The 14784-nt window shown below is 46.6% G+C and overlaps 1 protein-coding gene across 3 annotated transcripts in view; it reads left to right on the top strand.

Annotated features, from left to right (window-relative positions):
• MED24 (mediator complex subunit 24) overlaps window positions 1-14533 on the top strand; it is a 154611-nt gene extending 140078 nt beyond the window's left edge. For all 3 annotated transcript variants that reach the window (XM_088474637.1, XM_088474636.1, XM_088474635.1), the window contains one exon: window positions 13184-14533. In XM_088474637.1, coding sequence (XP_088330763.1) covers window positions 13184-13300 — 117 coding nt within the window. In that variant the 3' untranslated portion in view covers window positions 13301-14533. The remainder of the gene's footprint in view (window positions 1-13183) is intronic.
• The last annotated feature ends 251 nt before the right edge of the window (window positions 14534-14784 follow it).

Genomic DNA, 14784 nt, shown 5'->3' with positions numbered 1-14784 from the left:
TCCCTGCTGTTTTTTCTTCACACTCAACCAGGTGTGTAGGGGTTCTATATTACTTCAAATTTACCTGCATTTTGTCACATTGCATTACTAGCTATACACTGATTGTGTGCTGCTTGCTGGTTATTACTATGTCTAAAGGCAAAGGTAAACTGGAGGTTGCTGCCCCTGTGCTGGTTACTTGCAGATTCTGTTCAGCAGGATGTCCCTTCAGGATTCTGTGTAGGACGGTCTGTGTGCTAATTGTTATGTTCCACCACAGCAGGCACCTTGGGTATCCTCCTTGTCACAGGTTATGACGCAGCTAGTGGACAGCTTATCAGCCCACAAGCTGCCTCCGACCATGGGGTTACCCACAGCTGTTACAGCATGCTATGTCTGTACACCCTATGCATCCTCCTTGGATGGATGTTTTTGCCCACTCAGTTCAGAATATGGCTCAAACGTCTGCCGCCTATCAGCAAATGTTACAGGCGGACAGACCGTTAGCCGCCAAACCACATAGGCGACCTGTATCATCCTCAGTCCACTGTGCTTTCTGATTCTAACGTATCATCTGTGGAAGCATACGTGTCTCACTTGGGTGAGGAAGACAGTCATTCGACAGTGGATGCCCCTTCTCTAGTGAGTGCGGTTAAATCAATCTTGAATATAGAGGATGAGAAACTGGCCCCTAAGTCTAAAACCCCCGTGTTTAAACAACAAAAGGTGGTTAAGGCTGGATCAGAACAGCTCACTGAGCTTATGGGGGAAGCATGGAGTACTCCTGGCAAATGGTTCCAGATTCCAAAAAGGCTAGTGTCTATACTCACCAGGTGGGAGAGGGTAAAAAGTGGGAAGTCCCTGCTACCAGTCAGAAGCTCTACGCTGCCTATACCATCCGCATCCTCCCTTTAGGACGCTACAGATAGAACACTAGAAACTTGTCTCAAGTCTGTTTTCTGGCACTATTACTCGGCCGGCTATGGCCACGGCCTGGGTAGCTAAGGCTATCGAAAGATGGACGGATGCACTGGAAGACAGCCTGCCATCATACGCTACCAGGGAGCAACTGGCCTACATCTCCCACATCCGGGAAACTGCCTCTTATTTGGGAGAAGCTGCATTGGATACTGGACTTCTTGCTTCTAAGGCATCTGTGACCGCGGTAGTCGCCCGCCGGGTTGTTTGGCTACGATCTTGGAAAGCAGACACGAAATCCAATTAGGCCCTTGAATACTTACCCTTCTCAGGAGATATGCTGTTCGGCACAGAGCTGGACAAAATTGTGGCTAATGGGGCAGCCCAATTCACACAAGATCACTAAGTCTCGATCCAAGCAGCCTTGGACGGCCAGACGTACAACCCCCAAGTCTGGAGACAAACCCTCCGTCTGATGGGGCGGGCCTCCTCCTGGGGGACCCAAGGATGGGATGTCTATTTCCTTGGTTCACTGACTCATGGTGTCAAAAAACCACGGATGCCTGGGTCCAAGAAGTGGTCTCTCAGGGGTACGCCCTCAACTTTCTGTGGTATCCTCCCCAGCAATTTTTTTTGTACAAGTCCTCCATCAGACCCCATCAAGACCCTGGCTCTCCAAGAAGCCATTCACTCCCTGCTGAGTTCAGGTGTGATAATACCGGTTCCTTCGGTTCAACAAGGAGCTGGTTTTTATTCCACTCTCTTCTCATCAGCCTTTTCTGAATCTCAAATACTTCAACAGGTTTATCCGAGTACCCGAATTCCTCATGGAAACTACGATCAATTGTCCTGGCATTGGAACCTGGGGATTTTATTGCTTCTCTGGACATTCAGGATGCATACCTGCATGTGCCTATTAAACCAACCCACCAACAGTTCCTACGGTTTATTGTCCTGAAGTAACATTACCAGTTTCAGGCACTGCCATTCGGTCTGTCGACTGTCCCTCGGGTTTTTACCAAGATAATGGCAGATAGGGCGGCTCACCTCAGGCGTCGGGGAATTAGGATCCTGCCATACCTAGATGACCCCTTAATTTTGGCACTTTCACCAACTGTTTTACAACACAATCTCCAGCTGATCATGGTCTGCCTACAAACACATGGCTGGATCATCATTTGGAGAAAATTCTCCCTCTACAACACAGCGGATGGTCCATCTGGGTGCACTTCTGGATTCTCAAGTACAAAGGATCTTTCTGCCAGCCGACAAGATTTTCGGCACTGCACTTGCATTTGCGCAAGTTGTTCCACAATCGAAGGGTATCCATTCACTCAGCAATGCAGGTCCTGCGGTCCATGGTATTCACCTTAGATATGGTGGAATACACTAAGTTCCACTCCAGGCCTCTTCAATATTTGATTCTCTCCCGGGCAGTATCATCTGATCCGGTCCCAGACGACCCTCCCCCCTCCGGAGGTTCGGCTTTCCCTCTCATGGTGGCTGCAGACTTCCCATCTGAACAAGGGTGGCCCCTTCTGGATCCCAAAATGTGAGCTCCTCACTACAGATGGGGCGCAGTAATCGGTCATCATACCTTTCAGGGACGATGGACTACCCAGGAAAGTCGCCTGCCCATAAACATCCTGGAGCCAGTCCAAATCCAGTCCGACAACGCAACCGTGGTGGCTTACCTCAACCACCAGGGAGGCATGCGAAGTCGGGCAGCCATGCGGGAAGTAGCAAACATCCTGGTCTGGGCTGAATGTCATCATTCAGCAATCTCGGCACTGTTTATCCCCGGAGTCCTCAACTGGGAAGCAAACTTCCTAAGCCACCAGGACATACATGCCGGAGAATGGACTCTACACCCGGATGTCTTTGGACAAATGGGACCTACCAGACATGGACTCATGTCACAACCACAAGGTCCCCAGGTACCAGTCCAGGACCAGAGACCCCTCAGCCGCCTTCGTGGATGCTATGGCAGCAAGGTCGGACTTCAATCTTGCATATCTCCCTCCTTTAAACGGTTCACCGAAAATTCAAGCAAGAAGGTGGGACACTGATAATGATGGCTCCAGCCTGGCCCAGGCGCCATTGGTTCACCGACCCACGGAGTCTCCATAGACACTCCTCTACGGCCGGATCTGTTAGCACAGGGCCCGTGTCTACACTCGGACCTACCTCATCTGTCTTTGATGGCGTGGCTCTTGAGTCATCGCTCAAGAGCCAACGGTTTCTCTCATTCCGCTCAGGGCATGTAAGCCTTCCTCAGCCCGCATCTATTGCAGAATTGCCACTCTTACTTTCAGTGGTGCTCTCGCAGAGGTTATGACGATACTGTTTTTAGGGTTTCCCGGGTGCCTGCTTTTCTCCAGGCTGGGTTAGACCTCTGCCTCGCCTCCCTTTTAAGTTCAGGCTTCTGCGCAGTCAGTCTGGTTCCAGCTAAGGATTGCTCCCCTGCCTGATGTTAGAACATTTTTTCAGGGTATTCTCCACCTTCAACCTCCTTTTTGTTCCTCCGGTGGCCTTGTGGGATTTGTCCTTTGTTCTCCGGGCTCTACAGGCTTCTCTCCGTTTGAACCTCTGGACTCAGTAGACGCTCTTTCTCATCGCTATCTTCTCTGCCAGCAGGGTATCTGACTTGACATCTCTCTCCTGTCGCTCCCTCTTCTTGATCTTTCATTTGGATAGAGCTGTCCTCTGTACCTGGGCTGGGTACCTCCCTAAAGTGGTATCCCGATTCCATTTGAATGAAGAGATTTTGGTTCCAGCCTTCCAGTCCTCAGACCTCTCTACAGGTGAAGCCTCCCTGGATGTGGTTCGTGCTGTTCAGATCTATGTGGATCGTACCAACTCCTTTAGGAAATCGGATTCTCTCTTTTGTGTTGTATGGCTTTCACAAGCTGGGCTGGCCAGCTAACAAACAGACTGTGGCTCGATGGCTCCGCATGACAATCTCTGGAACAGGGAGATCAGTTTGCGTGTAAGCTTCAAACACATTTACAGCACATTCTACTCGGTCTGTGGGACCATCATGGGTGGTTTGACGTGGCACTTCTGCTGATCAATTGTGCAGGGCAGCCACGTGGTCTTTCGTCCACACCTTTCTTAGGTTCTACGTCTTTGACTCCTTTGCCTCTCAGGATGCTTCATTTGGGCGCCGGATTCTCCTTTCTGTTCAGCAGCGTACCCACCCTCGGAAAACTGCTTTAGGACATCTCCATGGTATCCCTGTGGATCCCTATGGACCCTGAAGAAGAAATCTAAGAGTTATGGTAGACTTACCTTTGTTTAACTCTTTCTTCAAAGTCCATAGGGTCCACATGGTGCCCACCCTGACACCTGGCTTCACTGGGTTTTTTTTCCTCTTGGTCACTCATTCCCTCATCTTCTGTGAGAGTGTTTCTCGTGTGTACTGTTCTTCCTTCTCCTCTTTCCTGCTCCTGCCTTAGGCTTGTTTACAAAACTGTTAACAAAGGTAAGTCTACCATAACTCTTAATATTTACCCCCCTTGCATTGCAACATGGTTTGTCCAGTTACACAGTTGCTTGCTATAACTTATTCTATTCCCGTCTCTGAATCAGGCCCTTTGTCATTTCAAAAATGTATTTGGTACTTTACTATTATCTTCTGTCTATTAACTCCTTCGCAGCTGAGGGTTTTCTCACCCCTGTGCTATGGCCATTTTTATTTGCGCTTGTCACATTTCAACATCATTATCACTGATTTTATTTCATGCACTACCAACACAAACTATACCTTCTGTTTTTTCTGAAGACTGTATTTTCAGAACATAAAGATGTGTCCACATACTTGTAGCCTCCTTGCGCGTTAAACAGCCCTTCTAGTCGTGCAGTGGTGTGACTCTGTAGCGGCAAGCGTCTTTTCGTACTTTGTCCTTTCAAATGAGTCTTCGCAGAGCGATGCAAATAGGACACATAAGCAGCTTCTGTTGATTAAAATGATATTTGCCTATATTCTGTGTGCGGGTTCATCTGTATGTGAAATGCTACGTTAGTATCACAGCCGCTTACACTGTAATGTAGCATGTCGCATGCACAGTCGTACACAGAATATAGGTAGGCCGCATATACTTTTAATCAGCAATAGCTGCCAGGTATCGCAAAATACGCGCGCTATAGCACGTTTTTACGCGATACAGGCATTTGTGGACCCAGTTTTTAAAACCGAGTGGGTATCGCAGAATGCGCTCCGCTGTGTGAGCTGCAGAAGCCTAACGGTGCCCGGCTGGGTGTCCCCAGCCAATGGCGGCCCGGCAGCAACGTGTCCCCAGCCAATGGCGGCCCGGCAGCAACGTGTCCCCAGCCAATGGCGGCCCGGCAGCAACGTGTCCCCAGCCAATGGCGGCCCGGCAGCAACGTGTCCCCAGCCAATGGCGGCCCGGCAGCAACGTGTCCCCAGCCAATGGCGGCCCGGCAGCGAGTCCTGATACCACCCCTTTCCCTCCTTGCCCGCGCTCTCCCCGAGTCTGTCACAATCTGCACTGCATCGGGCATCTCTTCCTTGAATGCAGCAGTGTTGTTGGTGGTGGGCCCCTTTAGCAGCCTGCGCTTCTTCAGCCAGCTGAGGTGGACACTGCACAGGATCTGCAACAGTGACCCGGCCGGGGCTCCCAGCAAAAGCAAGGAGGTAACCTCTACCCCAAGTGCTGTCTACCCTTACCTCCTTCCCAACCCTCAGTACTGCCCCAGCAGCTATCCTGACCCCCTCCCTACCCCCAGGACTGCCCCCAGTATTGCTTGCCCCTAACCCCCTCCTTGCACCCTAGTACTGACCTTACCCCCTTCCTACACCCAGCACTGCCTGTCTCTAACCTCCTTTTTGCCTGCAGTACTGCCCCAGCTGCTATCTACCCTTGCCCCCTCCCTACCCCAAGTACTGCCTGCCCCTAACCCCCCTCCTTGCTCCCCAGTAGTGCGCCAGCTGCTATCTACCTCCCATACTACACCAGCTACTATCTACACTTGCCCCCTTTCTACCCCCAGTGGTGCCCCTGCTGTTATCCTGACCCCAGCACTGCCCCTAACCCCCTCCTTGCTCCCCCAGTACTGTCTACCCTTGCCCCCTTCCTACACCCAGCACTGCCTGTTTCTAATCTCCTTGCCTGCAGTACTGCCCCAGCTGCTATCTACCCTTGCCCCCTCCCTACCTCAAGTACTGCCTGCCCCTAACCTCCTCCTTGCCCTCCAGTAGTGCGCCAGCTATCTACCCTTTCCCCCAGTTCTGCCTGTTCTTAACCCCCACCTTGTCCCCCAGTATAGCGCCAGCTGCTATCTGCCATTGCACCCTCCCCACACCCAGCACTGCCTGCCCCTAGCCCTTTCCTTGCCCCCAGCACTGTCGCAATAGCTGTCTGCACTTATCCCTCTCTACCCCCAGCTCTGCCTGCCCTTACTCCCCTGTAGCTCCAGCTCTACCCCGACTTCTCCCTGCATTTATCCCCAGCTCTACACCAACTGCTGCTTGTCCTTATCCCCCTCTACCCCAACTGCTACCTACCCCCAGCACTGTCCCAACTGCTTCCTGCCTCAACCCCCCCTCTTTATGTGATGGGACCCAAAAACAGTGGAGAAGGACCCACAAAGCTCATCTTGATCACTGGCTGCTTGTGTGTCCTATTCTCATCGCTGTGCGAATAAGATGCATTTGAAGGGAAAAAGTTGCACGAAAAGACGCTCAACGCTACCAAGTCATATGGCATTCACACGTTATGTGTAACGCAACTTGTAGTGCACGGAGGATAGATGTATGTTGTCACATCTATACCATTAGCCTTTCCTCTCGTTCTATCTGGCAGACGATGGAAACATTGGGGTTAAATGGTAAGGCTGTGTAGTAGGCGCTAAATAGTTAAATCTATTGAGACTGAAACTCTGCTCCCTCTTAAACCCTCTCATCTCAACCTGCAACTCAGTTTTTTTCTTTTTTTATTTAATGCCTGCAGAAGAGACACAAAGTTGTTAGTAGACTTTTACTTGTTTCTAGTCTTTTTATTTAGTATTTTTCAACCAGCACCTCAACCCCCTTATGTGCCTTTGGAGCGGGGTTACAGCACCATTAGCTTGGTGTTGTCCCCAAATGACTGCAGACTGTTCCAAACGACTGTGGGGGGCACACCAGCAGGGGCGTCTCTATAATGGGTGCAAGGTGTGCGGTGCACATGGGCCAGGCTCACTTCACTTTCCGCGGATTCCGGTGTGCTGCTCCGCAGTGCTGGACCGGCGCTGCAGAGCAGTAAAAAAATCACTGGGAAAATGGTACCGACATTTTCCCGGTGACTCGCTTATGCGCAGTAGATTCTGGCAGAATCTAGTGCACTGACAGAAAGGAGGGGCCCAAACGGAGGTTGTACATGGGACCCTTGACACCAGACACCCACAGGTGGGCATAGGTCCGAAAATACTGCACTTTTTATAGACCCCCATCCCTGGAAGACACGGCCTTAAAGAAATACTGTTGCAGCCTATGGTACAGTAAGGTAGCGCTTGGACATGTTAATGGGGCACAAACACCAACCGGAGCCTGTCCCTGTGGGTTACCGGACAGGTGGAATGAGGACACTGAGGTCCAGCTGACTCCTCTACAATTAGGCGTCTTCCGGTAATAGACAAAACAATCTTGCTGGTGCCGCTGCATCCTGCCACAGCTTACCGCCAGGTAGTGCTGAGTGGAAGGAAAGGAAGCCCATGTGGGCTACTGGGGTTGCAATTGAGAGGCCTACGGTCTCTCTGCCCCGGTAAACGCTTCACTTTTTTTGTTTGTTTAGCAACTTTGGTGAACTGTGATTGGAAATGGCAGTTGGTGCAGCAGGGGCATATGAAAAGGCACCTTTTTGTACCAGTTAGTGGCTGAAGGTGAGGAGTGGGCTAGTTGAAGGTTGTTTGAGAATGTCTCTGGGGTCTTTGGTAAGGAGGCTGCTTAGCTCTGCAAATATTTTTATAGATTTGCATGACTGGATTTTTCTTTTCTTGTAACTTTTGTTGCAAACAGGGAAGCCGGTTCTGCTTTAACTATTAAGGGTAAGTTTAAACTTACCTTAGTGACTGGGCTCTGATTTTGAAAATAAATATGTAATTTCTTCACTAGCTCTTTGAAGTATTGGGTAGAATTTATCCCCCTTTTCTGTGTAAGCATCCTAAAGTGAAGCGGGGGACTGCTCAGGCTTTGCATTATACATGTTCAATCTGTTGTGCCAGAATTCCAGGTGGAAGCACAGATCCGAATGCCTTTTGTGTGGCATGTGTGACCAAGGTACTCAGTCAGCTCACATCTGAGGGTTTGCCAGTTTTAGAGGATATGCCTGTTAGGGCGAAGGTCATGGTTCAGTTCATTGCAGATTTTGCCCATCAGGTAAATCGGCAGATAAAGGGAAGTGTTTCTTCTCTACTCTGTGATCAGCCATTGTTAGCTCCCAGGTCACCTATCCCTGTGGATCAGGGTAATATGGTAGAACCCAGCTGGGCACTTAAAATTGGGAAGGGACTCTCTCAAGTTTGTAATGCTATAGACAAATTTGTTGATACTTCTGTGGCGACACGCTCTAAGAAGTGTCAGGTGTGCCACAGAGCCATCTTTTCAAGTGAAGAAGTCTCAGAAATAGGAGGAGGAAGAGGAGACTGGATTCACCATTCTGAATGGGACGAGGTAGTGTGGGAGGTGCAGTCTTTGGTATTACTAGACTGGCTAAAGCTACAGTCAGTCCTGCAAGTCCTTATTCGCACTTGCAGATACAGCTCTGTGACTGGCCCTGGCTGTGGCGTGGTTAAACAAGGCAATGGAGTTGACAGAGGAGGATACAATCCAGTATGGATTCATCAGACCTGGTCATGCTGGATAATTAAAAACAAGCTTCCATCTATCTGGGCCATGCGTCCTCTTTTTTTTCCTTTGGACATATCAGCCGTAGCTGTTTCTGCCAGGCCATTTTTGTGGTTAGGTTCATGGCAGGCAGACCTAGAATCAAAGAGAACCCTGGGAACAATTTCATTTGAGGGTAAGTGGCTGTTTGGTCCAGAATTGGATCAAATCATTTCCCAGACGACAGGTGATAAAATTCATTATCTTCCGGTATTGCCTCCTAAGGCTTAAACGCCTAGGTTTAGGTCCTTTTAATACCATGAAAAGTCTTGGGCTTTGAACTCTAGTGGACAGTCAGGGGCTTATAGTAGAGGGGATATGTTGGTTGGCCATAGCGACTTGATAGTGACAACCCAAACCAGGAAGTAAGTCTTCAGGCTTGACGTTCTGCAGACTGGTACTGGACTGCTGGTAGTTAGGGGCTTGTCTGCTTCAGTTCTGGGACACCTAGTTCAGATCAACTTTGGGTCAGAGGTGTGGTTTTCCAAGAATACATTTTAGATCTTGCGTGTCCTCCTCTGACAAAAGACCTGGTCAGTAGAGTGGCTGTGCAACAGGCAGTGCTAGCACTGCTGACATCCACAAGCAATTGTTCTGGTGTAACAGAATCAAGAAGGCTTGGGATTCTACGGCTCTTTTCTCCCAGTACTCATTCTCAGAGGATTGAACAGTCATTTATCTGTAGACACGTTCAACGTTCAAAATGTAAACTATTCGTCACTACTTCACCGATGGTGGGGGAAATCCTATTGTCATGGGACATCAAAGTTTCTTATTTACATGTGCCAATCTGGGCAGGGGATCCTGAGCTTCTCAGGTTTGCGGTGGGTTGGTTCAAGCCTTACCCTTTTGGGATTGCTAAGGCTCCAAGGGTATTTACCAAAGTTATGGCAGCCAGGGTGACTTGGCCAAGGAGACAGGGGATTACCATTCTCCCTTATTTTGATGACTTACTGATGAAGGCACGGTCCAGTGTGCATCTCAAACTTCATTTGCAGGTTATAATATAAACTTTGGAGGAGCACGACTGGATCAAATATTTCCCAAAGTCCATGCTGGTGTCCGCCCAGCGTATGGTGTTTTTAGAAATGCTGTTAGACACCACTTATCAGAGAGTTTTCCTTCCAGAGAGAAAAGTGGCAACTCTGCAGTCTCTGGGGGGATCTTTGCTGCATGCACGGTAACTGTCAATCCTGATATGAGACTTTTAGGGAAGATTTTACAGGTTTTCTCTTCAGACATGCCAGTTGCCAGATTTGGTTTGTGAAGCTACCAGAGGAGCAAGAGGGGTGGCAATTCTCAGTCTGGGACCAGAACCTGGTCACTGTTCAGATACAAGTTTATATGTTTGGAGGACACTTACCTTGGGGCTGCAGTTTTAGAGTTTTTAGGTCTAGGAAAGAGGCTGCTCTTCCAATAAATGTTCTGGAACTATGGGCAGTATGTAGGCTCAGAACCTTTTTCAGAAGTGTCCTATCAAGATACAATAGGACAATTCCACAGGGGTGTAGTACATAAGCCAATAGGGTGTTATTGTCTAGCATTGTCGGAGACATCCAGAATAATAAGATGGGCAGTGAAGTTTGTTATAGTCATCTTGCAGTATTTACAGATTCACTCAGGAGAGTGGTAACTCTATCAGGGGGTGCTCAATTTGGTTGTGGAATGCTGGGGGTTCCAGAGACAGATCTCATGACTTCCAGGTCAAAAAAGATTCCCTGTTATGGAGCAAGATCCAAAGAGCCTCATACAACCTTGGTTTTTTTCAGCTAACTTATCTGTTTTCACTTCATCTGTTGCTGAAAGTCCTACAGCTAATCAGGAGAGATAGGGTGGTATGTGCTTCTTGTGGCTCCACATTGGCCAAGAAGGCCATGGTATACTGATCTGTTGTCCATTTTGGAGGATTCCCCTTGGGGCCTTCATATCAGGGAAGATCTGCTCACTCAGAAACCATGCCTACACCCAAGTTTGCAATATCTGACTTAAACGGTGTGGCACTTGAAACCCATATCTTGAGATCTAGAGGGTTCTCAAAGGCAGTAGTACAGACTATGTTTAAGGCTAGGAAGTCTGTAACAGCAGCCATCTATCATAAGATCTGGAAGACGTATATTGGCTAGTGTGAGTGCCAGGGGTTGCTGGCCTCTTGGTTCAGGTTGCCACATATTTTTCTTTCTTACAGATGAGGCTAGACTAGGGCCCTATGCCTTGCTTCTTTGAAGGGCCAAATTTTGGCCTTGTCTATTCTTTTTCAGGGTTTCAGCCTTTCTATGTTCCGCCAGTTCCACCATGGGATCTGAATATGGTTTTGGAGGAGGCGGGTATCCACTTGTAGATATACAAACGAGAGCACGATTACGACATTGCAATAGTGCTCTCGTTTGTATAGCTAGTGATGTGCCTAGACTGAATGTTCATTCGTTCAGTCCCAGCACATCCCTCATCCCCGCACATGCTGAACCTGACGAGATTGTCAGGTTGACCAGCATGTACGGGCGATGTCGGAAGCGACCAGCGGGCACGCGCATCGCTGGTCACTTCTGACCAAAACATGCTCGATGCATGCGCGATTTGCAAGCGATTGCACGATAACTACGTCGTTATCATGGAATTGCTTGGCTAAATCGCTAAGTGGATACCCCCCTTACAACAAGCTCCTTTTCGAACCTCTTCGAAAGGGAGAGGTATGCTGGCTTACATGGAAAGTTGTTTTTTGTTAGCTATAGCCCCTGCAAGGAGAGTCTCTAAACTGATAGGGTGATTTTGCATACAAGCCTGTCGTTTTAGCCAAAGTTCTGTAGTTTTGTTTTTATATCAATCAGGAGATTGTTTTGCAGGCATTTCAGTTGTCTAATTTCTCAGAGGGTATTCTTTCCATCTCTTTGATGTGATCAGGACATTGCACGTTTATGCGGTGTGGACCTCTTCTGTTCACAAGAGAGAGAGTCTTTGTTTTGTTTGAAGCTCACAAGTGGGGCTGGCCAGCTTCTAAGCAGTCTATTGCCTGGTGGATTAGATTTACTATTTGACAGGCTTATTTGTCTGTGGGACAGCTGGTTCCTGATCCCATGAGGGCATATTCTACAGGGACTGTGGGCATCTCTTGGGCAGTGTAGCAGGATGCCTTGGTTGAGCAGTTGTCCAGGGTGGCTACCTGGAACTCTGCGTACACCTTTACAAAATTTTACAGGGTCCACACGTTTGCTTTTAAAGACGCTAGGTATCGACGTAAAGTTTTGTGCCCGGCATTGCCAGAACGTACCCTTCCTTCTTGGTCTTGCATTGGAAACTCCCATTGTTTTCAGTGTCACCCAGAAAAAGAAGCAAGATTTTATACTCACTGTAAAATCAATTTCTTTGTGTCTGAGAGACCCAGGCCTCGTTCCCAATTGTTAATTTTGTTGTGTGTGGTGCATGATTGTGTTTTCCATCAGGCTTTGGAAGAGTAATAACAGAGTTGTAGGTGGAGATGGGAGGGTTTAAGTGGGAGGGGAGTTTCAGCCTCAATAGAATTAACTATTTAGTGTCTACTCCTCAGCCTTCTCACAAAACCCCATTGTTTCCAGAGTCCCCCAAATGGACTGATTGATTGATTTTACAATACAGTATAAAATCTTCTTTTTGCTCATTTGAACACGTCAATTAAAATTTAACCAAAATGGTCAAGTGTTTGTTTTTTAATTAAAATTTAGAGAAAGTGAACCAAAAGCAAATGATTTTATTTTTAAAAACACAAAAATACTTTGTAGTTCTTGCTTCTGCATTAATTACCATTTACAAAATTGCAAAAAGCTGAATTCTATGTGTGAACCTTAATTTAAAAAAAAAGAAAATCTGCACTTGAAAGTAATTTTTAAAATATATATATATTTGTAAAAATCTAGGCAGTGAAAAAATAATAATAAAGATTTATATAATGTCTGTCAACAAAATGGTAGACCAACAAAGCTTTATTTAAACTAGAAATCCTGCATTAAATGAGGCGACCATTTTTTTCATTTGACATAAGATGTCCTCCCTCCCTCCACCCCTCCCTCCCTCCAACCCACACGCCCCCACACACTATGGAAACATTTATTTTCTGTGTTCTTATTTAGTCATTGACTAGTGATTACCAGACAATAACTACTAATGGGGCATATTGTTCGAAAGAGGAGACTTATCTTCCACCATTTTAATGTACATCTGGTGGACAAGCCCCACTCGTCCTCTGCTGGGAAGGGCTAACAGGTTTGCAACCTTGCTCAATCAATTTTTTTCTCTCAGTGGCTTTTAATGTCTGTTTTGTAACAATTTTGGTACATTTGTTAAAATACAATGAAAGGGTTGATTAATGGCCATTGAATGTGATTTTATTTTAATATTTACATTTTATATATTTTTCTTTTTCCTACACAGGTTTCTGAGTTGGTTAAAGTTTCCACCCTGTCTAGTCCTAAAATTGTGTTAGCTATCACAGACCTGACCCTTCCACTTGGGAGAAGAGTGGCTGCTAAGGCTTTGACTGCTCTATGATGATCTATTATATGAACATTTCTCTCTGCTGTATGGTTTGCCAGTTGCCTGAAACCAACTTGGCCAACTACCTAATCTCACCAAGCATTCTGCAGACAAAATTCCATCCACTTTTATATCCATCATACCTTTTGCTGCCAAAGTGTCACACTGTGTCAAACGTCTTGATGATGTTCTATTGAAAGTAGTAGGACAGATATTCCAGCAACTGTTGCCCAAAACATACCTTGATGCCCAACAATCTGTCTATAGAAATCAATATAATCATCGGTCTTGTTGAAAAATTTAAACTACAGACATGTACGTTTGGATATCTTCTTGCTGCACTAACAGGTCCCAGTGACGTTGGAAGTGATCTTGCTGATTAGTACAAGTGCCAGGATCTGGGTAGGTATCAAGCTTTGGAGCTACTGCTGCTTGTGCTCTGGCAGGCCCTTTGTGTACTGACCAGAGTATGATCTAAAGCATGTATGTACACAAATGCAAGGGATCCATTATCCTGAAACCCATCCACGAAGTTCCGCAAACCAGAGTGGAAAAAAATACATTATTGCCGCTGTTCAGTAACTTTGTCGTACAAGTAGAACAGGTCATCAGCTCCGCTAAACAATATAGTGGCCAGGGTTCATTTTTAATAGTGTTTTAATACAATGTAGGCATCATGCACCAAAATATGGAAGAACTTAAGTATTCTGCAAGATATTTCCCATATATCTGTGTGTCCATTTTGTTCGCTGAACCAATATACATCATTAATCCAACTTATAAATTAACTTGGAGCTAATGAATTGATGCATTCTCATGAACTAGTTGAGCCAGGGCTGGATATACTTCATCAGCCAATGTGCCTAAAACCTTACTGTTAGCATCTAACCAGTGGGAATTCTTTCTGTTAATGTCAATGGGTACACATGTTTGCTCCTGTAAAAGATTTTGTTCATTCCTAATTTAAGTGACTGGTTGGGAATTCTATATTATTTTGTCCACCCCTGGGCTAAGCTTGATATTTGCCTCATCATAGCTGTCAGTTTTTAGAAAATGATGATGTTAAATAACAACTGGTGGTGCCACTATATGTCTTATTCAGATTACTGCTCCCGACTATAGTGGCTGTCAGATATCCAAGGGAAGAAGCGTTCTCTAGCGGTAAGAATACTTTTGTAGGGATTTATGTTATTATTGTATAATTTATATTATCAAAATAAAAATTTTCTTACATGTGACTTTGGTACAGGTTTGCCTGAGACTCTATTTTAATTGCAAATTTGAATCTACTAATGAAAGATTGTACTATTATCTTGATTTTTTATTTGACCATTCTGGAACTCATCACATTCATTGTTTGACTCGTTGCAAGAAGTGAATTGTAGCAGATATACAATGAAGTTGTACTTGGGTACGCCCTATGGAAACATGAGGGCTCATTCAGCAATTAACTTTTCAAACAAACAAGGACTGTACACCAGTTTGAAGTGTTCCAAACA

Source organism: Taudactylus pleione, unplaced genomic scaffold (genome assembly GCF_031769625.1).
Source record: "Taudactylus pleione unplaced genomic scaffold, aTauple2 ptg000155l, whole genome shotgun sequence".
In the NCBI taxonomy this organism is placed as follows: domain Eukaryota; kingdom Metazoa; phylum Chordata; class Amphibia; order Anura; family Myobatrachidae; genus Taudactylus; species Taudactylus pleione.
Note: the sequence above shows the minus strand (reverse complement) of the source record. Positions and strands in the feature narration are given on the sequence as shown.